This window comes from Oncorhynchus gorbuscha, linkage group LG12, assembly GCF_021184085.1.
Source record: "Oncorhynchus gorbuscha isolate QuinsamMale2020 ecotype Even-year linkage group LG12, OgorEven_v1.0, whole genome shotgun sequence".
Lineage (NCBI taxonomy): Eukaryota > Metazoa > Chordata > Actinopteri > Salmoniformes > Salmonidae > Oncorhynchus > Oncorhynchus gorbuscha.
In genome coordinates this window covers 59,554,723-59,574,326 of record NC_060184.1, presented here as the reverse complement: position 1 = coordinate 59,574,326, position 19,604 = coordinate 59,554,723, and the positions used below count along the sequence as shown (strand labels likewise).

Sequence of the window (19,604 nt, the reverse complement as noted above, 5' to 3'; positions counted from 1 at the left end):
ACAGAGAAACTGGTGCCAGGTTGTAGTGGACTTTGGCAACCACTCAAGTATGGTCAGCAGGACTTCTGCCAATGCATTAGCCAGTATGCGAGGAGAGATTTGCATCCTTTACATCACGTGTTAATGGACAGAGGAAGATGGTATGTGAACAGCAGGTTATCCTATATCCTTACTAGAAGTACACAATGAAAATACTGATTTAATAAACATGTTTGACTTGTCACCAAACATACATTTGATCAATTCAATGGTAACAACCATTGTGATAACAGTACAAATTAATAGAACAATCATGTGTTGGATGTCCATAGCAACGGTGAAAGTTGAAGCACTTAGTCATAAATTGAAACAATCATGTCACAGAGAGCGCACAGTCAAACAACCACATTTATTACAATCCACTATTAGGCAAAAATATCATCAGAAGCTCAGCTTCACACATTGTGCTGCAGACATGGGGGAGCCATGGTTATCTTTCCACCCCTATCATAAGCACCAATAACTAATGAAGGTGTGAACATGGTGTGGCAGTGTGGCAACATTTTAAACCCCCCCCCCCCACTCAGTTGCCTTTGAAGACACAGGATGCATCCCAAATGGCATCATATTCCCTATTCCGTGCACTACTTTCTGGTCAAAAGTAGTGTACTATATAGGAGATGGGGTGCCATTTGGGACACAGCCGGTGTCATGGAGTGATTGGCTGGTTCATTGAAGTATTCCCCTTTGCAATCTGACCTTCAATGTGAAGAGGCTAAATGCTGACCGAGGAAACTGAGACCATGATGCAAGAGCCACAGCTGCCTCTGTAATGTTTGTCCTATGTAAAGGGCAATGGTGTTAGGGTGCACTGCACAACTCCTACCCCTTTAGTGTTTTTAACTTTATTGATCTCTTAAGTACGACCTGCAAATGACCATTCAAGCAATGTTGAATGTGTTCCAAATATGTCTTATTCCAAGACATTGGAGAGAATTCCCTACTGGGGTTAGATCCATTCTTCCTCTGTCATTTTTAACAACTGTTACCTTCTTTCCCCCCCTCGCTGTGAGGTAAGTGGTTGTGGCTGCACCTACTGGGCACACACTGGTTGAATCAACGTTGTTTCTGCGTCATTTCAATGAAGTGACGTCTGTGCCCAGTGGGTATGGCTACAACCTAGTAACAGTTAGTAACAGCCCCCTCTCTCTCCTTAGCTGCTAACAGTAGGTGGTTATGTCTACACCCTGAGTGTGGCTATAATCTGGTGAACTCGCCCCACCTGAAGCCAGCCTGGGTGCTGGACAGGGCTCTGTGGCACCTCACCTGTGACATCGCAGACGGGAAGTACAGTGGCCATGGTGTTCCTGCTCACATCGAGAATGAACACCAACTCCACGTGAGTTGGTTGGGTTACCCTTCTGTTTTGTACTGTATTGAACTAGGAAAATTGTCAATCCAATTAATGAAGAGATATTTTGAGTAACCCTACTTTCAACCCAAGTGTCCCCCTTAGGACAAAGTTGGATTGATTGATTGCCTCCTCTTGTAGATGCTGCGAGGTGTCCTCTGGGATGAGATCTACCCCAGGACCAAGCTGTGGGAGTTCTACCAGGTGAACGTGGAGAAGGCTGTGGAACAGTTCAGGAATCTGCTTCAGGCAGGTAAGGGCTACCAACCACTCAGGACTTGTATTTCAGTGTCATTACATTGAATTATGTTGAATGGGATGAATGGTGAATGATGTTTTTAATATCTCTTGAGCCACCCCAGGAAATCATTTGAAACAAGTTATTTGTGTTCCAGATATTGTGCTTCCACTGTTGAAGTAGCAATCAGCTCGCACTAAACATCTGGTGCACTAATCTTCTTCAGTATTTTTGTGTTTGATGTTTTCTACCCAGGAGGCAAAGCAGTGAGATTAGAGAATGAGGATAAGAAGCATCTGAGGATCCTCCCGGACCCCCATTGTCAACGCTTCGGTAACACCGTGGACATGACGTCAGCCTTGGAGACCTTCATACCCAATGGGTGGGTTCGCTTTAGGATACACCATTACAGAGAACACAGAGGGCTAACATGAATAATATGCATGTCAATCTCTCCTGGTCCAAAGTGGAGGAGCGATTAACTTCACTACTACTTGTATTTGTGAGAGGTATTGACATGTTCAATGCACCAAGCTGTCTGTCTGAACTACTGGCACACAGCTCGGACAACCATGCATACCCCACAAGACATGCCACCAGAGGTCTCTTCACAGTCCCCAAGTCCAGAACAGACTATGGGAGGCTCACAGTACTACATAGAGCCATGACTACATGGAACTCTATTCCACATCAAGTAACTCATGCAAGCAGTAAAATTTGATTTAAAAATAAATACATCTCAGGGAACAGCAACTGTGAAGCAACACAAACATAGACACATGTATACGAACACACACTACTATACGCACATGTATACATGGATTTTGTGTAGTAGATATATAGTAGTAGAGTAAAGGCCCGAGTTCACACACTTAATGTTGTGAAATCTGTTATGCATGTACTATAATGTATAACTGTACCACTGGAAGACTAGCTGATGCCTTGGCAGGAACTAATGGGGATCTATAGTAAATTCAGCAGCAGACCTGCTCATAGAGTCACTGCTATGCCGATCACCTTTCTTGTAGCGTATTCTACCTTCTATAAGACAATTACTTTGCTTATTAACCCATCTTTGCATCCGCTAAGACACTTTGCAAGGGTGTTTTAAACCCATTTGAGATAAACAGGAATTCTTTGAAGCAATGATCCCATTTTTTTTTTATTTTTATCTTAAGATGGGATTTGCTTTGTCACCACTGTTGGGTCTACGAATGCTTCTGTGCCACTCATATAGTTACATATTGCTATACCCCGCACAACATCTGCTAAATATGTGGATGTGACCAATAAAATTTGATTTTGATTTCCAGCAATGAGCCCTCATCCATCCAGGAGTGTTGTAACTGGTTGAGGAACAGACTGGAGGAGCTGAATGTGGAGAGCTATAAGGAGATGCACTACCATGAGGAACAGGCCACCAACTGCATTGTGGGAAATGTAGTGTACGAACGCCTTGCAGACCACGGGCCTAAGTTGGGACCTATTACCAGGAACCATCCAGTGGTGTGTGGATATTTCACCTTCCCGTTTGAGGACAACTTGACCTTTGACCAGGAAATGCAGCTGATGAGCCAGACAGACAAAGCGTGTCACTTCCTGGCCCACAACGGCTGGGTGATGTCAGACGACCCCCTGAGGAACTTTGCAGAGCCAGGTCAGCTGATAGTTCTGTTCTAACTATTTCTACAGACAGAACATGCTCAGTATTCACATACTTCTCTTTAAAAAGTTTGTAAGGACCTTGGGTATTTACTGACCACTTGTCATGAAAACATGTCGTGCCCGAGTGGCGCAGCGGTCTAAGGCCACCAGCGGTCTAAGGCCGTCTCTATCTCAGTCATAGAGACGTCACTACAAACACCCTGGTTCGAATCCAGGCTGAATCACGATGGGTCGTGACTGGGAGTCCCATAGGGCGGCGCACAATTGGCCCAGCTTCGTCCGGGTTTGGCTGGTGTAGGCCGTCATTGTAAATAAGAATTTGTTCTTAACTGACTTGCCTACTTAAATAAAGGTGAAATAAAAACATTTGATTTATGGTACATTATGATTGTTATATCAATCCTATGCCAGAAGATGATAATGTACTTTTCCTTGAGAAATGTGACTATTTTCTAATATAAGGTTTAGATATCATTGATTTCAACCCAACTAGTGTGATGGTGTGCAACTTCCCTGTTTTCTCCCTGTCTCTAGGCTCTAACGTGTACCTGAGGAGGGAGCTGATCTGCTGGGGAGACAGTGTGAAGCTGCGTTACGGTGAGAAACCAGCGGACTGTCCCTACCTGTGGGCCCACATGAAGAAGTATACAGAGATCACAGCCCAACACTTTGCGGGCGTGCGCTTGGACAACTGTCACTCCACTCCTCTACATGTGGCCGAGGTACAGTATGCTGATCTGACTGTAGATGCACCATTCATAGCTACATATCCTGGTGAATATTTTCAGTGATACACTTAGGGTGTGTTCGTAAATTCACTTTGGCTATCTCATCTGAGAGCGCAGAATAACTGATGAATTTACGAACACGCAACACCCTCTGTATATGACCGGTGTCAGTAAATGTTGGCAATTTATTTTTTACATTGTTTACATCTGTGAGCTTGTGTGGCCTACCACTTCGCGGCTGAGCCGTTGTTGCTCCTAGACTTTCCACTTAACAATAACAGCACTTACAGTTGACTGGGGCAGCTCTAGCAGGGGAGAAATTTGACAAACTGACTCGTTGGAAAGGTGGCATCCTATGACGGTGCCACATTGTAAGTCATAATAAGCACGCTGAGCACGTGATAACTATAAATCTCCACTCCACATTTAATTCTAAATGTCTACTGCTTACTTGATCAAATTTTTCAACTAGGCTATAAAAATAATGTTGCATTCTATCTGTGCTGGCTTTTGCTGGCTACCTGAGACATTAAACAAATAGGTAGGAGGACATTCAGCCTACATTAATAAATTGCTGACAATCAGCCTAAATGGGTAATGGAAGCACTTTAACTTTTGTGGTTTTTATTCGACACTTGGGTTTTGCAAAAAACAAAAAAATAGTTACGTCGTTATGTCCAGCTGTTTTTACTGATGCAAGATAGTTAAATGGAAATGCACCCTAGCAGAAAATTGTTGCATCTATACTAAACCAAAATATCCATGCAACATGTAAAGTGTTGGTCCCATGTTTCATGAGCTTTTGCCGAAGAATAGAATGTTCCTTTCTCTAACGTAAGCCGCCTCAAACGTCATTTTAGAGAATTTAGCAGTACATCCAACCGGCCTCACAACCACAGACAACGTGTAACCACGCCAGCCCAGGACCTCCACATCTGTCTTCTTCACCTGCTTGATTGTCTGAGACCAGCCCTTTTGTGGGGAAAAACACTCCCAGGCCCATGGCTGCACCCCTACCCAGTCATGTGAAATCCATAGATTAGGGTCTAATAAATGTATTTAAATTGACTGATTTCCTTAGATGAACTGTGAAATTGTTGCATATTGCCTTTTATATTTTTGTTCAGAATATTTTCTAACTTTCTAAATTCATGGAAACATACAGTAGCTACTATTCTTGGGCTTCCGAGTGGCGCAGTGGTCTAAGGCACTGCATCTCAGTGCAAGAGGCATCACTACAGTCCCTGGTTCGATTCTAGGCCCACAATTGGCCCAGTGTCGTCCGTCATTGTAAATTCTAATTTGTTCTTAACTGACATGCCTAGTTAAATAAAGGTTTAAAAAAATATCTTATTTTTATTGCTCTGGAAAAGTTTTCTAGATTCAAAATTGGGTTCCCCTAGTCTCAGAATGTGTGATTCTATTGGCTGTTCCTGCCCTTGTGCATTCAGAAAGTATTCAGACCCCTTGACTTTTTCCACATCTTGTTACGTTACAGCCTTATTCTAATATGGATCAACTTTAATTTCTTCATCAGTCTACACACAATATCCCATAAGGACAAAGTGAAAAAGTTGTGTGTGTGTGTGTGTGTGTGTGTATATATATATAAAACGGCAATACTTTATTTACATAGGTATTCAGAATGTTAAAATAGCTAGTGTCAAATAAATATGTACGTAGTATTCAACAAAACAATTGAACCCACGTAGCCTTTAATGTTATTATGTAGGGAATTATGACACTTCATCATGCATATTAAGGCTTTATGAATGCTACATGTCACCACTCTAAGTGTAGTTTTACCTTGTGCTCTGTAGGCGATGCTGGCAACAGCCAGGGGGGTCAGACCTAACCTCTATGTGATAGCTGAACTCTTTACGGGCAGCGAGCTGATTGACAATGTGTTTGTAAACCGCCTGGGGATTACCAGTCTGGTCAGAGGTACTGCTTCTGCCTTATCGTACTGTGGGAACTGGACTGATGCAGTCTGACTGAGCATGATGCTAAATGTTGGTTCTTTCTTTCCTTCTCTTTCTTTCTTTCGATAATCTTATTCCCTTCTTCTGCCACGGGCTTACTTTGAATCTGACATTTTCATCATACTTATCCTGATCAAATTCTCCTTCATTAATGTATATCTTTACTACCTTTCCCAACACCACTCTCTCCTCCTTTCCCACTATTAACATTTTGTTGCATGGTAATTGACACTTTGCATGTCCCCCCCCCCACCTCCTGTGTGAGTTGTTTTCATATTTTCCCTCTTTCTTGCCTAGCCTGTCCCCCTTCACATCTTGTCTCATCTAATCTCACTTTCTAAATCCCCTCCTTTCCTCTGTTCCTCCTATCTTTTCTCATCTCTGTCTGATTTCCCCCCCCCCCCACATGCTTTTCTTGCATTGCATGCCCTGGCTTTGGCCTGTGGTGTGGGTGGCTGTGCTGTGTGTAGTACATGCTGGAGAGAGCTCGCGAGCTGAAGCCTGACCTGTATGTGGTGGCTGAGCTGTTCACGGGCAGTGAGGAGCTGGACAATGTCTTTGTCACTAGACTGGCCATTACCTCCCTCATCAGAGGTAAGAGCCTGGGTAATGCACAAATGGCACTTAATCTATAGCCTGTCTGCCAGTCTTTGTGCAGTCTCGCCAACTCCTTGGCAATGAGCAATGTAGTTGACGATCACAAACAGATCTGAGACCAGTCTACACATCTGATAGAAATAGAAAAATACATGTTTACTGTTTTCTGTTTTGCTTCATGTGGCATGGATATGTGTTAGTGAAGTTGGCTATTGGCTTTGTTCATGGTATGAAATACCTTTTTTATCAAATATTGATACACGGGAAACTGAATAAATCTGCAATTGATCGCCTCTTGGCTAAAAAAGGACCGTTGGTGGTAATATTTGAAGTTAAACTGAATTCATTCAATATTTAAATCAGCCTGGGTTATTTGTTTTCTTATAAATGACTGCAATGACCATATTGGCTATAACCATTTGCCTGTTCTACAATAACAATATAATCTGTCTCTATCTTCCTCAGAGGCTATGAGTGCAGGGGACAGTCATGAGGAGGGCAGGCTGGTCTACAGGTTTGGTGGAGAGCCTGTGGGCTCTTTCGTCCAGTCCAGCCTCAGACCTCTGGTGCCCTCTATCGCCCATGCCATGTTCCTGGATGTTACTCATGACAACGAGTGCCCTGTCCAGGTAGTTTGCAGTATGTAGCTGGGGTTACTCATGACAAGTCCCCTATTCAGGTAGTGTACAGTATGTTGTTACCCATGACAATGAGTGTCCTAATTAGGTAGTATACAATATGTCACTGGAATGTCAACATCCCTATTTATACCGAATTAAAATATAAACACAACATGTAAAGGGTTTGTTTCAGGAACTGACGTAAAAGATCCACATTTTTTTCCATAAGCACAAAAAGCTTATTTCTCTCAGATTTTGGGCACAAATTTGTTTATATCTCTGTTAGTTAGAATTTCTTCTTTGCCAAGATAATCCATCCACCTGACAGGTGTGGCAAATCAAGAAGCTGAATAAACATGATCATTACACAGGTGCACCTTGTGCTGGGGACAAAAGGACACTCTAAAATGTGCAGTTTCATTACACAACACAATGCCACAGATGTCTCAAGTTTTGAGGAATTGGCATGCTGACTGCAGGAATGTCCACCAGAGATGTTGCCAGATAATTGAATGTTGAGTAAAGTCTTTGCAGATGAGCAGGGACCCTGAGCATTTTTTGTTTGGTGTTTTTCAGAGTCAATAGAAAGGCCTCTTTAGTGTCCTAAGTCTTCATAACTGTGACCTTAATTGCCTACCGTCTGTAAGCTGTTAGTGTCTTAATGACCGCTCCACAGGTGCATGTTCATTAATTGTTTATGGCTCATTGAAGATGATCTGTGAAGTTTATTTGGATTTTTACTAATTATCTTTGAAAGCCAGAGTCCTGAAAATGGGACATTTCTTTTTTTGCTGAGTTTGTAGTAGTGTTATTGTTGATCGATGTTGTGACTGTTTGTTGGTGTTATTTATTTACTATTCCTCTTCTGTGTTGTAGATTCGCTCGGTGTACGACTCCCTCCCGAGCTCTGCTATCGTCTCCATGGCCAGTTGTGCTACAGGCAGTACTAGAGGATATGATGAGCTGGTCCCTCACCAGGTATGAAAAAGGGCCATGATTATCAAAAGTGTGTGTCTTTGTGAGAGTGTTGTAAAGTGAGTTCACTTCAAAGACAAAACTGTAAGCTAAAATCACTTCTATATTTATCTCGTCTATATTGAAACTGCTGACAATGTATGAAACGGACAGTGTTTAGTTCTACGTTTTGATTCCAACTTCCTGTGTGTTCTTGTGCAGATCTCTGTTGTGAAGGAGGAGCGCTTCTATCCAAAGTGGAACTCTGAGGCCAAGCCCTCCTCTGCAGGGGAGGTGAACTCCCAGAGTGGTATCATCGCTGGGAAACTGGCCCTCAACAAGCTGCACCACGAACTGGCCTCTAAGGGCTTCTCGCAGGTTAGATGGACTTCTAAGATCCACTCTGAGACATGCACTGGGCACATAGCCATGGGTATGGATGGGCAGCCAGCAAATGTCTTGACTATTTTCCCAGATCCAGATTTAGCCTAAACCTGGACTATAAAGCATGCTCAATACAGAATCTCTATGGAAAGTGCTTTCTAGTCCAGGACCAGGCTTATTGAAAATGGCCATCCAGAAACTGGACATGGGGAACTAAACTGAATTGCTCAGCAAGGGACTTAACCTGAGAGAAGCGGAAACACTTTTGAGGGAATATTGAATTGTAGAGTTGCAGATTAAGTGCTTCTACTGAAGAACACAACAAAGAAGTGTGTGTGTGTGTGTGTGTTTTGCAGGTCTATGTGGACCAGGTGGATGAGGACATAGTGGCAGTAACCAGACATTGCCCCAGCACACACCAGTCTGTGGTAGCTGTGTGTCACACTGCCTTCAGGAACCCCAAGACTTATCAATATAGACAGGAGGTTCCCCCCATGTGCATCCCAGGTACAGTACCCCAGTTTCCCTCAATCCTACTCCAGGAGCCATATTGAGTATCACCACAGTAGGCTATCTATCACTAATCATCTTGATATCACTTCCTTTTAGTAGTTTCCATGAAAACCCAGATCCGGTCAGTGTCGACTGTGTTCTCCTGCAGGTAAAATAGAGGAGGTGGTACTGGAGGCCAGGACCGTGGAGAGGATAGCTGGGTCGTACCAGAAAGACCGGAAGAGCATCAACGGTCTCCCTGACCACACATTAGAGATCAGAGAACACATCCAGGTAACACGAGAACCGCACCATGGAATTACTTTACACCCGGTTTAGAATACTAGTTGCAAGCTTATCCCTCTAGTCTATCATTCCTTTCTATTGAAAGAAGTGGGCCAGGATTTGCTCAGGTCGCAGAGTTGGCAATGTTTGTTTTCTTGTTGAATGGTTTTGTTCTTGGGTCTCTTCATTCCAACCACCTGTATATGAATTCGACTTAATTTGAAAGATACTGATGGTGTGAACACTTTCTACTCCAACTGTCTTGCAGCTACATGACAGCAAGATTGTGAAACAGGATGATGTCATGTGTAAGGACCGCAGTGAATTTGTCCAGGAGATTGAATTCGAACACCTCAGCCCTGGTAGTGTGATAGTGTTCAGGTAAGAATACACTGTCCTATTGAGTTAATTTCACGTGCTGTATATATCAAGTGTCTAGGAGTATCCCCCGTGTCCATACCATATGCATTTATGATCGGAAAAACCAAAACTGATCCTAAATCAACACTCCTACTCTTAAGTCATGCCTTACGAGTCTGTAACCCGTGGTCTTTGTCCCCAGGGTGAGTCTGGACCCCAGGTCCCAGGAGCTGGTGGGGGTTCTGAGGAGACACCTGGTCCAGTTCAGTGACCATTACAAGACGGGCAGTATGCCTGACAACAACGCCCCAGCCATACTCACTACTCCTCTGGCAGCGTACGTATACTCTAGATAATTCTTTCACTTGGTAAATTGATGGTTGCTTTTGTAAGGAATCTCAGCCCATATCTCTGCTAATATCTGAGCCATTCATTGCAACATAAGACATGTCAACTAATTAAGCAACTGCTGTAAGACTTTTTCATAGGCTGTCTTCCACTGGTAAATGTTAATCCAGCCCACTGTTAACCTTCCTACCTGTCTGCTCCCTCCCAGTATTATGTCCAAGGTGACCCTGGCGGACATGAACGTGTTGCTGTTCCGTTGTGACGCTGAAGAGCAGGAGGACGGTGGAGGCTGCTACAACATCCCTTCCTGGATGAGTCTCAAGTACGGAGGCCTGCAAGGTACAAAACAGGGGGGCTTTCTGGAAAATCATGACTCCTACTGCATGCATATTGCAGTGTTAACCGTTTTGTGCCGGGAACCGTAAAACTATGATCTTCCATTTACCAGTCAGGACCGCCAAGCTACCCTTCCTCCTTTTAGGGACAAATTACATTGAAATGGACATGTATGATGAGTTTGTTTGTCAGATGGAGTAACCTCTTTTGACACTCACAGGTCTGATGTCGGTGGTGGGGGACATTCGTCCCAAAAACGACCTGGGACACCCCTTCTGTGACAACTTGAGGCGGGGAGATTGGATGATCGACTACGTCAGCAACCGGCTGGTCATCAAGGGAGGAGCACTGGGCGAGGTAAAACATGACAAACCTCACCATCATGGCATCCCAAATGGCACTCTGTTCCCTATGTAGTGCACCTCTCAAAAGTAGTGCACTAGTGCATAGGGAGTAGGCTGCTATTTGGCACCCAGATCTGGTCAAGATGATGTCTATTCCTTTGGGTCCACTCAAATGTTTTTGAGGGCAATGGTGATTCTTCAATTGGAACTTTACACATCATTACCAAGCCTTACCACTCATACACTCAGCATCATTGTTGTATTGCATTGATTATGTCTATTTAGCCTGCTAACTGGCCATAGAGACACACAGTTTTGCCGTTTTAATGAATATGTCTCTTGATGTCCCTTCAGGTAGGCAAGTGGTTCCAGGCCATGTTTATCTATCTGAAGCACATCCCTCGCTACCTGGTGCCATGCTACTTCGACTCCATCATTGTTGGGGCTTACACCACCGCCTTGGATATTGTGTTCAATAAAATGTCAAAGTAGGTTGAATAAAAACCAGCTATTCCTATTCATAAATGAAATAGAAACGTCTGAATTTGTAGTACTTAAAAATAAAAATAAAACTGTACCAAAATAATTCTGTTCTGAATGAAAGGTGAAACTTGAAATCATTCCTCAAACTTCTAAATTCAGCTTGTCATCTCTGTGTGTTTGTCCTCTGGTTTTCTAAGCTTCATCCAGACCGGTTCCACCCTGGTGAAGCAGTTAGCTCTGGGCTCAGTACAGATGGGTGGAGTGGGCCTGCACCCCGCCCTTCCCCCCCTGGCACCCACGCTGCTTGACGTGCCCTACCGTCTCAATGGGGTTACCAACGAGAAAGAGCAGTGCTGTGTGTCACTGGCTGCAGGTAAGGCATTTAATTCAATTCAATACAACTCTATTCTGGGCAATCCCTACTAGGGACCAGCCAATCAGTCTATATACTTACAGATACATCCACACACTTTAGCTCCCTCTCTCTTTTCTCTCTGTCTCTGTGTGTGTTACTGGTTGGCTAATGGTTGTCTGTCTGATGTCACAGGTCTTCCTCATTTTGCGGCTGGGATGGTCCGTTGCTGGGGCCGGGACACTTTCATGGCACTGCGAGGTCTGATGCTGGTGACAGGAAGACACCTGGAGGCCAGGTACGTGATACATTCTCCAGTAGAACATCGGTGTCCTATCTGATATATATTTCAATTAAAGTATATATTTTTGTTAAAGTAACAAACTCTAGTACACCTGTGGTCTTGGATGCTGCCAAACAATTGAATGGATTTCACACCAGTGTTTTGTTTGCCCTTCATCAGAGTTCATCAGAATCCTTTAATTTCTGTCACTGTTTTCCATAGAAACATAATCCTGGCGTTCGCTGGCACCCTGAGGTATGGCCTGATCCCCAACCTGCTGGGACAGGGGACTGGCGCCCGCTATAACTGCCGTGACGCAGTATGGTGGTGGCTGCAGTGCATCCAGGACTACTGCAACATGGTGCCTGACGGAGTCAACATCCTCATGTGCCCTGTGTCAAGGATGTATCCCACCAATGTGTCCCAGCCACAGCCCGCTGGAGCCTGGGTGGGTTCACACAAACACACACACACACACTCTACAGCCCACCAGCGCATGAGTAAGGGGCATGGTGGTCTCGCTTCGTCACCACAGGACTTTAAGTCTGGCTCATGAGACTAGGGCATGTCTGGGGTCAAACAGCTTGGTTATAGCAGCCTATTGATATGTCATACTCTGTAGATCTGACGATGCAGTCCAAAAAAATGTGCTTATTGTTAGAAGTTCAAACAAGCACTTTTAGACAGGACCGTTAGTCATTTAGTGATTCCTTAATGTCTGCCCATATTAAATTATATCTGTGATGTTAACTCTGCAGATCCAGCCCCTGTATGATGTCATTCATGAGGCGATGACGCGTCATATGCAGGGGACGGAGTTCAGGGAGAGGAACGCTGGACCACAGATAGATTGCAACATGACCGATGAAGGCAAGATAAACACGCGCGCACACACACACACACACATGCAAATCTAGAGGCGTGGTTGATCAGCTATTTACGTGTTTTATCATACCGATTTTTGTCTTTCCCTACCAGGGTTTAATGTTGAGGCCAAGGTGAATGAAGACACTGGGTTTGTCTATGGAGGAAATCGCTTCAACTGCGGGACATGGATGGACAAGATGGGAGAGAGTGACAAGGCTCATAACAAAGGAATCCCAGCTACACCTAGGTACTGTTTTCCTCTCCTTTGGTAAAGAGTTGCTTGTCTTCACTCAGTCTAGGACAAGCCTACATATCCATAGTAATCTATTGTAGTATGTGCAGTGCTTGTTCCTTTCCCCTTGAGTTAAGTGTTTTCACAAAGGTGTGCATGTTTGTGCCTGCGTGTCTTCCAGGGATGGCTCTGCAGTGGAGATAGTGGGTCTCTGTAAGTCCACAGTGCGCTGGTTAGTGGATCTTCATACGCACGGCTTCTTCCCTTACGCAACCCTCACCATCCTTAGTGATGGTACGTTCTGGAATAAACCCAAATCTTCATATTTTTCCCAGCTTTCTCACTTCCTCAAATGTTAAAAATTAGACCATTATGATAATTGGGATACTACTACATAGTAATTTCAGATGTTGAAATTTGTATTTTAAACAATAACCTCACTAAAATTGTAAAATTGCTGGGGGGTTTTTCTCCATAGTGAAGCTAGACATATCTGTTCTCTTCTAGGTCGTAACATCTCTGTGCCCTATGAAGAATGGAACAGAAAGATCCAGGAGAACTTTGAGAAGATGTTTTACGTGTCTCACAACCTTCAGGACCCCAATGAGAAACACCCAGACCTGGTGCACAAGAGAGGCATCTACAAGGACAGCTATGGGGCCTCCAGTCCCTGGTGTGACTACCAGCTCAGGCCCAACTTTGCTATCACCATGGTGGTGGTAAGCACGGCTCATTTTAACTGCCTCATTAGCCTTGTAACTAATGTCCTATCGTCCTGTCCAAGGAATGGACAACATCAAACTGCCTCATGCTAAAGAAACGGGAAGATAGGCCCCTACTATATGGGCTGATCTGGCACTGATGAGGCTTACCTACTTACCTCATCGGTGTTGTAAAGACTAGGCTAGTCAGTGCTCTGGTTAACCCTAACCCTCTCAATGTGGGTGTACTGAGGTTACCAATGTATTTGTGCTGAACATTATTTGAGTCTTGCAAACCCAATTTGCAAAGATGTATCACTTTTACAAGTTGTCGTCTTAGGTCAAGTATCTCACCTCTGTGTGTACCTTCTCTCTCTGTGTTCTCCAGGCTCCAGAGCTGTTCACAGTGGAAAGGGCCTGGGAGGCACTAGAGATGGCAGAGAAGAAGCTGCTCGGCCCCCTGGGAATGAAGACCTTAGATCCAGAGTGAGTGGGATGCTTCATCCATAGCCCCATTTACAGTAACACATTCACTCTGTTGCTTTATTTAGACAGCTCGGAACTGCAGAGAGGGTAGAGGACAGATCAAGAGGATCAACAGTTACGAAATTGGTGGCGTATCAGGAATTCGCTACAAAGTAGTCTGGAGACCTACTAGACTAGACCAATGGTGTATACAAACCCTGGATTTCTGATGCTATGTATTGGCCAATGAGAGTCTTTGAAGCCACCGGCCACCGCATTGTTACTCCTCACAAGAAGCAGTCCTCCGTAGGAAAGAATGGTATTCTATAGTATCCCAATTAATTATTTAATGGACAAATTGACAGGTATTTAGGAATATATTTATTGTAGTGGGGACATGCAGTAACTGTAGTACTCTCAAAATACACCTTTTAAGGTAAATGGTATATTTATAATTTTTATGTTCAGTTCACATAATATAATTTAAAAATATTTATTAAGGTGTCTGTAATATATTTAGCAAAAATGAATGTAGACATTTGTAAATGCATTTTTATAGCTTCTCAAATATTTTTTTACAATGTTGGAAGATTAGAAAAATGGGTGTGCAGGGCTTCAAAACAGCGCCCCCTGTCCGTCATGTAGAGTTTACACACATTAGACGAGACCAGGTTTTTCCCAAACTCTGTGTAGTGTTAGGGCAAAAACTATAACGTGCACGTCTTGTGGTCCCGAGGACTGAGTTTGGGAAAAGCTGGACTAGACCCAGTTCTGGCATCACAGTCATTCTTTATCTCATTCCTGTCCTCCTTGTCCCACAGTTAACATTTTCTCTCTTTCTTTCGCCTCATAAAGTGACATGAAGTACTGTGGTGTCTACGATAATGCTCTGGATAGTGAGAATTTCAATGTTGCTAAGGGCTTCAACTACCATCAAGGACCTGTAAGTACATTTATTGCAGCCCACATAAACATTAGTCAGTAGACAGGAACTTAATGGTGATTGTATGGTACCAAACTAGGGTTCGTGTTCCCATGTGGGGTCACCTGATTTGAAAATTAGGTCGCCAGAGAAACTTGGTTCATAGAACCGCAGTTACGTGAGTAACCTCTAACATCTGCTAAATGCTGTTGTGGCAAACAGAATGGTTTCTGTTTTCTTCCAAAAAATTTAGCTCTAACTTTTGAACGGTTGGTGCTGTCATGACCACAATCCTGAAAGCTTAGACTCTCATGAATATGGACGTTCTGTATTCCTCCACGATCCTCAGAAGCCACGCAGGACTCGTTAGAAGAGTGGACAGGACCAGGCACCAAATCAAACTGGGCAAAAAAGAACATTGAAAGCAATGATGACAGGGATTGACATTAAGGTCTGAAAGGCACTTGCCCATCATGCAAGACAAGAGTATTTTGGGGTTTCCAAAAAAATGATGATCACTTGCCTGAAAATGAAAATTAGACATGTGCGCCATGACCAGTGGAAGCAAAAATAGCCCCATAGCATCAAATATCCACCATATTTTACAGTATATATTCTGCATATGCTTCTGTTGTTCAACACCAAACCCACCACTGTGTGGCCGACGAGCTCTATTTTCATGTCATCTGACCATAGCACCGGTTCCAATCCAAGTGCCAATGCCGTTTATCAAACTCCAGGTGGCGCTATGGTCAGATTACATGAAGAAAAAAAGCTCTTTGGATACACTCACACGACTTGTGTGTTTGGCGTCTCAAAAAGGAAGCATATACAGAAAAGCACCTCAAACCTACAGTAAAATATGGTGGTGCATCATTGATGTTATGGGGCTATTTTGCTTCCACTTGTCCTGTGGCCCTTGTTAAAGTCAACAGCATCATGAGGGTGCTGGAGTATTAAACTAGATTTTTTAAAGATTTTGTTTTACTACTTGTTAAAGAATCTTTCTCTGAGCAATTACATTTACATTTAAGTCATTTAGCAGACGCTCTTATCCAGAGCGACTTACAAATTGGTGCATTCACCTTATGACATCCAGTGGAACAGCCACTTTACAATAGTGCATCTACATATTTTAAGGGGGGTGAGAAGGATTACTTTATCCTATCCTAGGTATTCCTTAAAGAGGTGGGGTTTCAGGTGTCTCCGGAAGGTGGTGATTGACTCCGCTGTCCTGGCGTCGTGAGGGAGTTTGTTCCACCATTGGGGAGCCAGAGCAGCGAACAGTTTTGACTGGGCTGAGCGGGAACTATACTTCCTCAGTGGTAGGGAGGCGGGCAGGCCAGAGGTGGATGAACGCAGTGCCCTTATTTGGGTGTAGGGCCTGATCAGAGCCTGGAGGTACTGAGGTGCCGTTCCCCTCACAGCTCCGTAGGCAAGCACCATGGTCTTGTAGCGGATGCGAGCTTCAACTGGAAGCCAGTGGAGAGAGCGGAGGAGTGGGGTGACGTGAGAGAACTTGGGAAGGGTGAACACTAGACGGGCTGCGGCGTTCTGGATGAGTTATTGTATTAGTATGACCTAATATAAGGGGGAACCAAAAAGATCAGTACTGGAATTATTTGTATTTTGGTTGCATGCTGCTGACTGCCATGAATTCCGTAAACTATCTGTCGATGTGGTGGAACCACAAAGATCAGTTTTAGGCTACTAGAATGATTTATTAATACAAAAACTCAATCACCTGCCGAATGGTGCAACCTCAGAGCAGGCTTAATTTATGTGACTGCTCAGTTCACTTGCTTCGGGCAATGGGTCAACCCTTAATGTCAATACCTGGATGTTCTTTTCTGCACAGAAAAGTCATCAGGTCGATACTGGAAAGTGATGTTTTCAACTAAAATTATGGAAGCGGGGTACAGAAGAAATGTTTCCCTATTGAAACCAGTTCAGCCAAGCCTGAATTCAAGCGATAATGACACAAAGTAAAAAATAAAAAGGTTTTGTATTGTAACTGGATTATAGCTCCTGTCTAAATGTTGTGAATTATATATATTATTATATATATCTACCAGTCTGTTTTAATGAGTGTTAGCATGCTAATAGCACACCATGTACACAAAAAATGTATATTTTTAAGGGGTATGCAGTAGGTTGATAACGATATCACCAGAGTATGTTGTATCAGACATTTAAAATAAAATGTCAAACTAATGAGAAAACAGTCATGGTATTTCATTTTAAGAGAATTAACTAGATTTAGCAAGGCAATGTTGGGGCTAATTTGAATGGGCTCCAACAGCAGATTTAGGGGATCCCAGTACCACCCACATGACTGCAGTGAAACATCACTTTGTGGGGGCTCCTAAACAACTATTGCCTGATGATCTTTTGAATTTCCCAATAGGTTTCTGAAGCATTTTAGCCACTTCAAGCCGTACTTCCTTCAGATGAAGATTCTTTCAACGTAATCTGATTGATTTGTAATACTGTCAAGGCCCCAAATAAAAAAGTTAAATTGGCTGCTGATTGCATCACTGTTTTTGCATGGTGTGGTCGCGCTTTAAAAAAAATATATATATATATATTTTTTTTTATCACTAATATTTTTTATATAAAAAAAATGTTTTTACATTTCACCTTTTTTATTTAACTAGGCAAGTCCGTTAATAACAAATTCTTATTTACAATGATGGCCTACACCGGCCAAACCCAGACAATTCTGGGCAAATTATGCACCACCCTATGGGACTCCCAATCCCGGCCGGTTGTGATACATCCTGGATGGGGCCACGGGCCAATAAAGTTTGGGAGCCCCTGCACTATGGTAACCGTAAATGTGTGTTTCCCTCTCCTAGGAGTGGCTCTGGCCAGTCGGCTATTTCCTACGAGCCAAACTGTACTTTGCCAAGAAGATGGGGCCAGAGATATACGACAAGACTGTGTACCTGGTGAAGAATGTCCTCTCTAGGCATAACATCCACTTTGAGAGGTAAGACACAAGCACAAAGACTTGTTAGGTGACTTCAAATGCTATAATGTTCTCAATTGTTTTAACAACAATTCAGGTGAAAGGTACCCTCTTGAGGATAGTGAGAGGCTAGCGTCTCAAGTGGCCAATTGCCTGGGGAAATGCAGAGTGCCAGATTCAAATAAAATTCTATAACATTCAAACTTTCATTAAATCACATGCAAGATACTCAATTAAAGCTACACTCGTTGTGAATCCAGCCAACATGTCAGATTTTTAAAATGCTTTTCGGCGAAAGCATGAGAAGCTATTATCTGATAGCATGCACCCATCAACCAGTAGTAAACAAAAGAACTATCAATCTGGCAATCTGTATTCAATAGAGCAAGTAAACAAACCATGCACCTTTTTTCATCTTGCGTAACTCTCAACAGTGTAACGTTTTCCAGGATGTGCTTCTTCTTCGTTGCACCAACGATTAACTTCAACCCAATTCCAAAGACTGGTGACATGTGGAAGTCGTAGGAACTGTAAAATGGTCACTATCAAATATCCCTTGGCAAAGACAACTGAGGGAATGGTCAGAGGCAAAAAATATATATACAAAATTTTGAACAGTTTTTCCTCTGGGTTTTGCCTGCTACATAAGTTATGTTATAGTCACAGACATGATTTAAACAGTTTTAGAAACTTCAGAGTGTTTTCTATCCACACCTATCATATGCATATAATATATTCCTGGCATGAGTAGCAGGAAGTTGAAATTGTGCACGCTATTTATCCAAAAGTGAAAAGGCTGCCCCCTATCCTTAAGAAGGTGTACATAACTTTTTTTTTATTGTTTCACTCAATTGATATGATTGATTATAATTGTCACATAATCAATATTGTAATTTATCACCCACCAGATCATCTTGGAAGGGTCTACCTGAGCTGACTAATGAGAATGGCCAGTACTGTCCCTTCAGCTGTGAGACTCAGGCCTGGTCTATCGCCACCATACTGGAGGTGCTGCATGATCTGTAGATGGAGAATGTCTTATTTTCTTTTGCAGTTTTCAAAAATATTTCCTTTATGCAATATTTTCGTGAAGCCCTTTTAACCATTATCACATAGCCACATGGTTCTAGAACCTGTGGCTATCTCTACAAAACTGCCTTCAACATAAACCCCTAAACCTCTTTGTTACATGTTGATATCAATGTCAATGTATGCTTTCATAAATGTGGCTTGCATGTTCATTGTAGTCAATACATATTTAATTGCTTTAAAATCGGTTAGACTATTCAGTACATTCAGAAATACTTTTTTCTTAATTCTGCATTCTCATCGCTGCAGGGATGAATTGTCCCTTCCCATTCTAAATGCTGTCTCATACTATATATATATATATATCTCTATATCTATATTATTTTGTTTTGTTTTGTCCTTGTGACTGATGAGACGTTAAACTGTGAATCAGAAATATGAATCAGATCCACCACAAGAATATGCTTCACATGCTACACCACCGTAATAAAAAAAATATTTTAAAAAATCACATTTTTGTTCCAATCCAAACTTGTGTGGATAATACCAGTAGAAATAAATCATGAAGTAATCCTC

General features: G+C 42.9%; 1 protein-coding gene across 2 annotated transcripts in view; it reads left to right on the top strand.

Annotated features, from left to right (window-relative positions):
• The window catches only part of LOC123991177 (glycogen debranching enzyme-like), a 23,906-nt gene extending 4,302 nt beyond the window's left edge, over positions 1–19,604 (top strand). The window contains exons 5-31 of one of the 2 annotated variants that reach the window (XM_046292479.1): positions 1,197–1,378; positions 1,532–1,643; positions 1,884–2,010; positions 2,942–3,285; positions 3,828–4,015; positions 5,842–5,965; positions 7,066–7,229; positions 8,097–8,198; positions 8,397–8,552; positions 8,915–9,065; positions 9,220–9,344; positions 9,604–9,716; positions 9,898–10,032; positions 10,252–10,382; positions 10,600–10,736; positions 11,078–11,211; positions 11,404–11,579; positions 11,754–11,856; positions 12,064–12,289; positions 12,600–12,711; positions 12,820–12,955; positions 13,122–13,234; positions 13,448–13,659; positions 14,030–14,127; positions 14,962–15,049; positions 17,887–18,020; positions 18,908–19,604. In XM_046292479.1, the coding sequence (XP_046148435.1) occupies positions 1,197–1,378; positions 1,532–1,643; positions 1,884–2,010; positions 2,942–3,285; positions 3,828–4,015; positions 5,842–5,965; positions 7,066–7,229; positions 8,097–8,198; positions 8,397–8,552; positions 8,915–9,065; positions 9,220–9,344; positions 9,604–9,716; positions 9,898–10,032; positions 10,252–10,382; positions 10,600–10,736; positions 11,078–11,211; positions 11,404–11,579; positions 11,754–11,856; positions 12,064–12,289; positions 12,600–12,711; positions 12,820–12,955; positions 13,122–13,234; positions 13,448–13,659; positions 14,030–14,127; positions 14,962–15,049; positions 17,887–18,020; positions 18,908–19,025 (3,941 nt within the window). In that variant the 3' untranslated portion in view covers positions 19,026–19,604. Of the gene's footprint in view, positions 1–1,196; positions 1,379–1,531; positions 1,644–1,883; positions 2,011–2,941; positions 3,286–3,827; positions 4,016–5,841; positions 5,966–6,473; positions 6,598–7,065; positions 7,230–8,096; positions 8,199–8,396; positions 8,553–8,914; positions 9,066–9,219; positions 9,345–9,603; positions 9,717–9,897; positions 10,033–10,251; positions 10,383–10,599; positions 10,737–11,077; positions 11,212–11,403; positions 11,580–11,753; positions 11,857–12,063; positions 12,290–12,599; positions 12,712–12,819; positions 12,956–13,121; positions 13,235–13,447; positions 13,660–14,029; positions 14,128–14,961; positions 15,050–17,886; positions 18,021–18,907 lie in introns of both variants that reach the window. The other variant, XM_046292478.1, reaches the window with a different exon arrangement.